Source organism: Belonocnema kinseyi, chromosome 3 (genome assembly GCF_010883055.1).
Source record: "Belonocnema kinseyi isolate 2016_QV_RU_SX_M_011 chromosome 3, B_treatae_v1, whole genome shotgun sequence".
NCBI classification, from domain to species: domain Eukaryota; kingdom Metazoa; phylum Arthropoda; class Insecta; order Hymenoptera; family Cynipidae; genus Belonocnema; species Belonocnema kinseyi.
The window spans coordinates 52,522,230-52,532,058 of NC_046659.1; the positions used below are offsets into that span (position 1 = coordinate 52,522,230).

The 9,829-nt window shown below is 32.3% G+C and overlaps 1 protein-coding gene across 1 annotated transcript in view; it reads right to left on the minus strand.

The window, feature by feature from the left end:
• LOC117169242 (helicase sen1-like) overlaps window positions 1-9,829 on the minus strand; it is a 90,992-nt gene that overhangs the window by 27,230 nt on the left and 53,933 nt on the right. The window contains exons 9-13 of the mRNA XM_033355512.1: window positions 8,730-8,974; window positions 8,556-8,652; window positions 8,308-8,472; window positions 8,082-8,233; window positions 6,912-7,037 (exon numbers count right to left, since the gene is read on the minus strand). Coding sequence (XP_033211403.1) covers window positions 6,912-7,037; window positions 8,082-8,233; window positions 8,308-8,472; window positions 8,556-8,652; window positions 8,730-8,974 — 785 coding nt within the window. The remainder of the gene's footprint in view (window positions 1-6,911; window positions 7,038-8,081; window positions 8,234-8,307; window positions 8,473-8,555; window positions 8,653-8,729; window positions 8,975-9,829) is intronic.

The following is a 9,829-nucleotide window of genomic DNA, read 5'->3' on the forward strand; positions in this document are numbered from 1 at the left end:
ATGTTGTCTTTTTTGGCGTATCTCATTCCATTTACGAGAAACGTTCTATTAATTCCAATTTTAAGCATTAAAAAAAAAGTTAGATATCTGAAGTCATCGAAAACCATAGATTCCGAATTATTATGTTTTAGACTGTTAACTATGAAATTAAAAAAAATCTACTTCTAAATTTTAATCCGAAAGCTTAACAAAGGACCCTTGAATGTCGGCTACTCTATTGAGATAGCCTCTCTGCTTGTTATTTATGATCGTATTCTTATTTCAATTTCGGAAAGGATATTTTAAAGCCTTCAGAACATTTAAACGAGCTTCCTGGATCTTTAAAAATATCTACCTGAGTGCCTTTGGAGAATTTCTTTGAGATTCTTTGACCTAAAGAATTTTTAGTATATACTCAAAGATTCTTTTCGGTAGGGTACCATTTATTAATCTTCCTCACGGCTGATATTTTCACCTAACTTAGCATGTCATCACGGTGCGACATGCTAGAAAACGCACTATTCCGCGAAATATTTGAACCGTTTTTTGATTCTGTTATTTTCATTTGCAGTTGGAAAATTGTCGTACAACAACGAAAACACTGGACTAATATTGTTATGCATAATGCGCTAACGGCCCGCGACTTTTTCAACTGCACAAATCGGGACCGTCTGAACCGTTTCCAATCGTCGGGTGTATTTATCTGTATCATTAATATTAATATTTAGGTTTGAAACACACGCACGCTTTTTAGCATATGCACATTTGAAAAAGTTGCTTACAGTGCCCTCGTCGATATAAGGTCAGGATAGCCAATGAACGCCGCTTGATCAAAATAACTTGATGGTCGCAGTAGTGGTGGGGGACCGCCAGAGTGGAAACAAAGAATCCTTTCGTTTCAAGGCGGGGAAAATAAGAGGAACTCAACTGTATATATACAGTAAACTTCTACCTATGTCGCCGATTGCCTACACTGTTAGACTTTTCTGTAGGAATTTTTAGAGGCGCCTCACTAAAGCTTTATGCAGAAACCGTTTTTAAATTTTCCGAAACTGCAAAAGAAACTTCAGTAACGGTAACTGCATGAAACACAAGTTACATATTTTAGAAAATTCCGTTACAGTTTAGGAATTTTCAGTTACTGTAACTGAAAATTTCAAGAGAGTAAAAATTTGTTTTCGGTTCATTAATTTTAATACAATACATGTAGTCTATATTTGTCCTGAGAACAAAAAATAGCAAGAAAATATGAGTCAAGTTTATACACATAAGACTTCTTATGTATAAGGTGTATAATCAAAGACCATCTTTAATTATGCGACTTTTTTCACATTTGATTCTTTGAGTATATTATATAACACAGTTTTTCTCATATAAACTTCGCTCGTTTATATATTCTTATTGTAATTTTTATTTCTAAAACTAATATATAGTACATACTGCAAATTTTTGTTAAAGTTTTTGAACCATACAATATTGTCTCTATACATTAAGTGTTTGGAGAAATTTACGCAAAAAATGTATATAAAATGTTATTTTATTTCTTATTAATAATATTTGTATGTAATTATTTCTGAAAAAATTGAATTTTTAACAAAAAAAAATTAATTTGTAGAAATATGCTTAAACCTTTCACTAAAAAAATGAATGTCCGACTTTTCAACTTCAAAAGCTAAGTTTTAATCAAGAAGTAAATTTTCTGCGAAGATCATATTTGAATCTATAACACAAAAAGACGATGCTTCAACGAAACAATCGAATTTTTAATAAAAAAGGATGACTTTTTTGAAAAAAATTGTTGAATTTTGATGCAAACAGTTGCATTTTTATCCAAGAAAGATGTAATTTCTACGAAAATAGATAAATTTTTGAATCTAAAATACATATTTAAAACGCAAAACTTCATTTTTTATTTTCACTAACTTTCCAATGACCAATTATTTATTTTCCCTGACCATATTAACATTAAACGACCAGCATCTAAAACTGGCAATATTTTTAACCTGGAATCTTTTCTAAACGAAATAAGACAATTTCAAATTTATCCTACTTTACAGTTTAAAATTATAGAAACTCTCTGACCTTCACACGTTTTTTGTTCTTTAAATTCGTGACTTTTCCCTGACCAATGAAATTTCCTGACTTTAAAAAAAAGTTGTCGTCAGCTAGATCCGTTTTTTACTCACCAGGTTTTTGTGTGCCCACACTATCACGGTACACGACAAAAGCTCTTGCATTTACCTCATATCGCTTTAACATTTACGGAACACAAAAACGTCTAGCTCGAGTAAATTATAATGTGTACGCGATCTGTGAATGAGTTGTGCGAACCAAAATTGTGTTATTTTTTTTATAAAACTCCTTCTTTGCTAAGTGGGAAAATGGATTAATGTGAAGACTGTCACAGAAATGGCAAAAAGGAATGTTTTTTAGGTGATGTAATCCACCTATTGCCAATTGCGCCGTAAATTCACCCGGCGGTCCGCGCGGATATGTTGCGTTGTTACGAATTTAGGGGTGAGCTAAGCAAACCAATCGGATCGGTAGCATGTACCGATCCTTTGGTAATGTCCACTGTACCACTAATTTAATCTCGGTTGACTTGATTTTTTATATGTTACAGTACGTAATACCAGGAAATAGAGGTTTATTTTACTAAATGATGACCGTTAAATTAACCTTAATTTCATTGTGACATTGACGAAATGCTAAGTGATTTTCACATTTTCACACCTTCATTAAGAGCATTTTATACTGCTACGGTTAAAAGAAACCCTCTACATTTCTTGATAAGTAAATAATACATTTATTTTTTCTGCCTGTATAACTCTTTTGCGACGATATACATATATCCCTGGAACCACATGTCTCACCATCGTAAGACGTGGCCATACGTGTGATTAACCACGTTTCTACTAGTAGTGGGAGTAATTTTTAAATTACTGTTGCTCCCAGTGGGATCCAGCGGTGGTTGTTTAATCCCTGTTATTAATATTACACACACAACACACACACAGAACAAAAAATTTCGTTAATAAACGTTTTTTATTTTCGAGGGGAAATAGTGATCCCGTAAAAATTTACCCCACACGTCACCCCCTTGGGTGGGTAGGGGGAACTTTAAAATTTGAAATGGAAACGATTTGCGCCAGACGGCGCTGCACTGGCGAAAAATGTGCCTTAATCCGGTCTGGCAAATCATCAGCGTTTCCTACGTTTTTATACCGCTTCACCCACTTCCTTACAAAGTCCTTTGACTTTATCATGGCATGCAGCCGCTGTGAGTCATTTTGGTTATTTTTGGATGCGTGCACAGAAACATGGTTTCGAACCGACTCACGTAGCCCTGCCGATGAAAAAGCACTGGCGAACGGCACTGGGCAGCCAGTACCGTTTCAGTGGCTGCTTATGCTGATTTCGGCATCTAAATGGCACTGAAAAGTGATGCGATGGTCACATAATGGTCCTATTGTAGTTGGCCTCCACTAACTCGACTCCCTTCTTAAAATTTTCTTCAAATTATTCACACTTTTGTTTAATTTATGAATTTTTTCATTTTACATACTTATAATTATAACTTATATACTTTTATACTATCTTTGAGTTGAATTCAAAAATGTTGTCTGTTTTGGCGTATCTCATTCCATTTACGAGATATTTTATATTCACTCCAATTTTAGACATCCAAAAAAAAGTTAGATATCTGAAATAATCGAAATCCGTAGATTCTGAATTTCTAACCTTCTCATATATAATTTCAAAATTTTTAATTTCTAATTCTTTCAGCTGGTCTACTTGGTAGACCAGCTATGAAAACTAACGAAACCAACTAAGCCATGAAAACTAACGAAAAAAAGTAATATATTGTCAATGGGTGCTTCAGCAGATAGAAGGGAACCCGACTTTCTTTTTTCCAGTATTTTTCTCAGAAGAGTCGTCTTTCACGAACCACGGTACGGCACCGTATGGTGTAGAGTAATTGGATAAAAACTTGTCGGTCTGTATTATATTCATGATACTTTAAACGGTCATAAATATAAAAACTTTTTGGAAAATGAAATTCAAACATTGCTTGAAGACCTAAGCTTCGAAGTGCGACATAACATGTGATTGCAAGAGTTTAAGTCTTTGGATTTCTTTTTGTGGGGTTATTTAAAGAATTTAGTTTATCAAGAATTACTAACAACTCTAGAGAAAATGAAACAGAAAATTAGGGCTACTTATGACCAAGTAACACCAGAAACCCTCAACAGTTGTGTGCAAACTTTTGAAGCGCGGATTATCAAGTGCATCGAAGTGGGAGGACACCACTTTGATCACTTCATGTAAAATGTTCATCGAAAAAAAGCACCTCGACTGTGAGAGGCAAGTGGATTTACTGAAAATAAACACCCCGATGGTGAGAGGCAAGGGGACTCTCCGAAAAAAGCACTACAAATGGAACAGACAACTATGACGTCCATGTCGTTGTTCCTGGGTAGCGCTAAAAGTAGTTAATTCATTGACCGCTTACATACTTGGAGGCAAAACAAGAAGCATGCGTTTTAAAAATAAAATTGACCTTTCCATCACACACTGAATGCTTGACGCGTATTCTCTTGTCCGTCTATGTGCTGAGTTGATGCATTCGTCTTTTTAACTTACAATTTTTTGTTTGCAAGGAGCATGTTTATTTTGTTGCATATTTAATTTCCCTCATATGAACTTCTATTTGTTTTTTTTTAATTCAGAAGGGTAAACATTTTTTAGTAAGATATGCGTGACAATTTTCAGATTATTTGTATGAAATCGCTTATGAGATAATTTCACAGCCCTATCGGCCAAATTAAATACAATGTTTCGTTTCATTTTTATTGGATGTCTATGAAAATAGCTCATGGTACTGCCAGGCTACGTCTTTTTCTGATGTGAATCCGTAATAATAATATTAGTGTGCCGAATTAGGATTAAATCCAAAAATTTTATACTGTTTTTGCTCTCCAATTCAAATATAAATTGAAAATATGCACGGTGTGAATTGAAAGTATCAATGACAAAATCAACGTCATATTTTTTGACACATAAAATAGTATTGTCCACATAACGATGACAAAGAAATGAAAAACAAACATATGAAAAAAATAATAAGTGTAGTCAAATAGAATTTGTGTGCAATTTCTCATTTCATCAAAAGATATTTCACTAATCGACTCAATAGCACTTAGATAATATGTTTGGATATTCAATGTCAAAAAGCGGTACAATTTTTTTCTTTGGTAGAAAATTTATTTTTGTGGTTGCATTATTTGTTATGGCGCAATTCGCATAAAAGAATATGGATATGTTTTTTTTTAAAGCTATTCTCTATTGTTATACAAATAAAAAATCGTCTCATTTAGACGTCTGAAGCTTCAGCCCCCAATCGTATACACAGGTCCGGAGACTGTCGTGGAGCGGGAAGTTCCCTTATTGTAGCTTCCGGTTAATTCCAAAAATTACCACTTGGGAGTGTAATAGTAGAGTGGTGGCGGTTTAATTTGAAATTTTGATGTGATAAAGTCGATATTATCAACATGTATTTAATAATTTAAATAATGTGTAAGGTTAGAAATAAATTTAATTAAGTGGACTTTCGAAAATATAAAAAAATTAAAATAATGCAACGAGATATGTTAATATTTATAATTATGTTTGAATTGGCATGCTAAAAATTTAACAAGAGTGAAGCATCTGGATAACAGAAACTTACTGATAAGAAAAGTTGCAGATTGAATACTTCGCAAAAACGTCTTTTTAAATACAGAAAAAATTATATATTGATGTCGCTATGTCGCAAAAGGCATTTTCTTGGAGATTACACATCTGCAGTGAACTGCATCAAGATTCTGGTTATGTGTCACTCCGAATTTGAGGCTCGAAAACATGTTTACGTTTTCAAACTTCTTACTACTCGACTAGTACGCAATGTAGCATAGTGTCAGGATCGCGAAACTTTTTGGCTTACGTAAGGGAACTTCCCCCACCCCGAGAGCCCCCGGACCTGTGTATAAGACAAACTTTAATGGTATTTTTCACGATTAAAACGAAAATTATGCATGATATCAAAAAATGGTTTTTTGATAGACATTTGATTGTATCTTGAGTCGTTTTTCCAAAAATTTGAATTTGAATTTCTTAGTGATTTTTTTTAAGATTAAAAGGAAAAATAAATGTGTCAAAAAATGATCAGTAGCAAATTTTGAGACTTCTTTTAGGTGAATAATGTGGCCAAGAAACATTTTCTGTAACTTGTGCATTTTTTCCAAAAATATACATTTTTTATTTCTAATGTTATTTTTGAAACCTAAAAAAGTGTGCCAAAGCTCAATCGAATGCGATTAGTCTGTCAAAAGTTATCCAATATACATACAACGACAGTCAGACACGATCAATTTTTATACAAAACGATGAAACAAAATGGAGAGAATATAAAATTGCATCATAGGTTATTTTAAATTTGAATGATTTTAAATTGAAATCATTATAAGATGGAAAAATGTAAGCTTTAATTCAAACGTTTAAAAGAAAAAAATATCAAACGGAAGTCAGTCAAACTGAAAAGTTCGAATTTGGAAGCCAAAAATATAGCTATTTCACATCGAAAGCATATCTTGATAATATTTGTTATGAGGAAGTTTTAGTTATGAATTTCAAGTGCATAAAACAGAAAGATGAAAGTAGAAGTTCGAAGTCTCAAACTAAAAAAATTATAATGTAAAGAATGTGTTCTAAATCAAACAAATGCATTTCGGGAACATTATTAACTAACTAAATGCAACATAAATTGCTCTTTTAGTAATAAAAAATGTGGAGAGTAAAAGCTACCAGAAATTTAAGTTTATTTAAGATCAATTATTACAGACTATTTATTATTCTACATTTTCTTAGAGGAAATAAACTTGTAAGTTACTTACCATTCTGCCACCTACTTTCATTTCTAGAAATTTCTCCAAAACAGGCAATGCGAGAGCCGCGCCTAGACTTTTCGTATCGCGTATTAATTTCTTAGCTTCCTGTATTTCTTCAATAAGTCTTATCATCTGCAACAACATGACTTTTATATCTAGCTAATTACGCAAATTTTTTATCCAGTTAAAATATATAACGAGATGAAATTTGGTAGACTTATTCTACCTGTAAATATTTAAAAACAGACACAAGGGCTTTTTGAAATATGTCGGGCTTCTCAATAAGAGCGACCAGGTGCTGTACGCGTAGAAGGAACTTTCGAGAAGTGTGGTATTCCCACTCTACACCCGAGCTTGCGCAATCGACACATAGAAGGCCTCTTAATAAGAGCGATTCGACTCTACTTGATTTTTCTCGTTCTTATAGCGAGTAAACGTTTGTTTCACACGTGTAATTCATAAGTACACAACTTCTGCATTTAAAAACATTGTTTCCAACATGATAATTTAAAACCAATCTTATCAAATAATCTTTTAAATATATTTTATATGACTTTATTGTTTCTAAAAAAATTGTAATCAAAACATTAAAATTTTTTTAAATAAACTACAATCGAAACTAGCTATTGATAAAAAAGATTGCATGGATCGATAAATGAACAGCAATGCAGTCATTTTATCTTTATTTTTTAAATCGTCGTGTTACAAAAACGAGAAAATTATTAATAATCAAACTTCGCCGACCGCTCTACTTGAGAAGCCTTAAAACGAATTCGATGGCATTTAAAACAAGCACAGTAATGGGGTTACTGCTCAACCACAGATTAGGGCAAGCGCTCTTATTGAAAACCCTCCAATTGAGAAGCCCGACTGTATTATGATAAACACTTTTTTCACTTTTATAATTTTTTTAAAATCCGTTTTTTTTTTCATTATTTTCATAATTTAAATATAATGTATGGATTAAAAATAGTCGCTGTGTAAAAAAATCTGTCGCCCAATATTAGAAGTGCCTTTAAATAAAACCTGTAATGTTGAAAGAAATGATTAATTTAAATAAAATTATTTAGCCATTAAATAATATTTTTCCTTGCGGAAAAAATCACATATTTGCTTCATGAGCAAGCAGTGCAGAGTTACTTGAAAATCATAGAATTAAGAATACAATATCACTACCTCTTGATCCCGAGGAAATTCAATTTCCTTACTACAAAAGTTGTGAAATTTCTGCTGGAGATACTGCTCAGACATTTCCTTTAATGAAAACTTTCGTGTTTTAGAATCCATTTGCTCAAACTCACCCAATCTAGTCATCTTAACAGTTTTACCTGTAAGAAAGAAACTCAAGCCAGGAACATTTAAACATTACATTATAAAATTTGAAAAATTAAAAAATACGTGCGTTTTAAAGTTTGCAGAATTGATGAAATTCGCAGGACGATTTCATCGACTGCTGGTTCTGTACTTGCGCAAACCATGATCTTCATTGGCACTTCGTCCTGTATTTTTACTTCATCATTTAATAATTGTAAAATTATATTTACAATTACCTGTGTTTTTCCTGTACCTGTTGTTAAAAAGTTATGCATTATTAATTGGTTTCTGGAGACGTTGTAATGTTTAGTGAAATAATACAAATTAATAATATACCTGGAGGACCTTCGATGAGAACAATTTTGGGCTCACGTCTTGCAGCAACTTCAATAATTTTCATCACAGCATTTAATTGTTTTCCGTCCAATTTGTCCTTTAAAATAAGATTATCAACAGTTAAATATAGTTTTTTTTCAGATGGAAACAAATATTCTTCAAACACTCCAGAACCTTTGATACTAATGTTGTCGTACAACTACTGAAGAGCAAATTAAATTTTTCGAGTTCAGGTTTTATCATGATAGGCATGAGTGGTGAATTTCGCAAATAATCCATCGCATTTGATAATTGCATGAAATAATGCAGGTTCAATACAATTCGTAGTTTAATAATTTTACTTTTGTATGCAATTAAGTCAAGTTCTTTCGTTACTACGGTGTATAGTCCCTGTAGATAATCTTCTTCTGTCGATCGATCTATATATTATAAATATAAAAAATTTAAACTATAAACGAATACAGATTGTAAACAATTCAACATTTTCAGGTTATCGATTCTATGGATAATTTCAAATTTCTACTTTTTAAGATGTTTTTTTTTTAATTCAGAACACTTTTCCAAATAAAAAATTCAATTTTCTTACACTTTTGGACATAAACTATAAATTTAAAGACTAAAAGAATGAACAATGCTGATTAAAGTGTTACATAATTCAAAAAAAGAGCGGGGTGAAAATGTTGAAATTAATTGAAACAAAATAGGGCCGAACAAAAACGGTTCGGGTTCGGCACTCACAAATAAAAAAATTCAAATGATTTAGCGAGCGCTCATTCATTACATATGTATGAAAAGAATTATAAGTGTAATATTGTAATCTTTCTGCGTATTTCGCAGATCATATTTTTATCTTTCTCACATTTATTCTTATCTTCTGTTCGATTTGAAAGTCAAGATTTTAATACTTCTATCTAGGTTTAAAAAATTATGATATTCATTAATTAAGGGAGCTGTTGCTCTGGGGCTTTAAAGGTTCTTGATTTAAAATAGGGAAGTCCCAACACCAGCTACAGGTTCCACCCAGAGCACAGTTATAGACTTATTAACTTATTATTATATTCTGACTTTCTACTCATTGTCAGTGGCCGTATTTTGGGACCCAGCAAATACGGTGCACAATGAGAGGACCGACCAAGGGTCAAATTTTTTTGCATATAAAATTTCAAATAAACTGACTTATAATTTCCTGATCAAAATCGAAGAAGTAAAAATTGGAAGAATTTTACATGTTAAACCCCATAAGACAAAAATGGCTATAACAACGCCTAAATTTT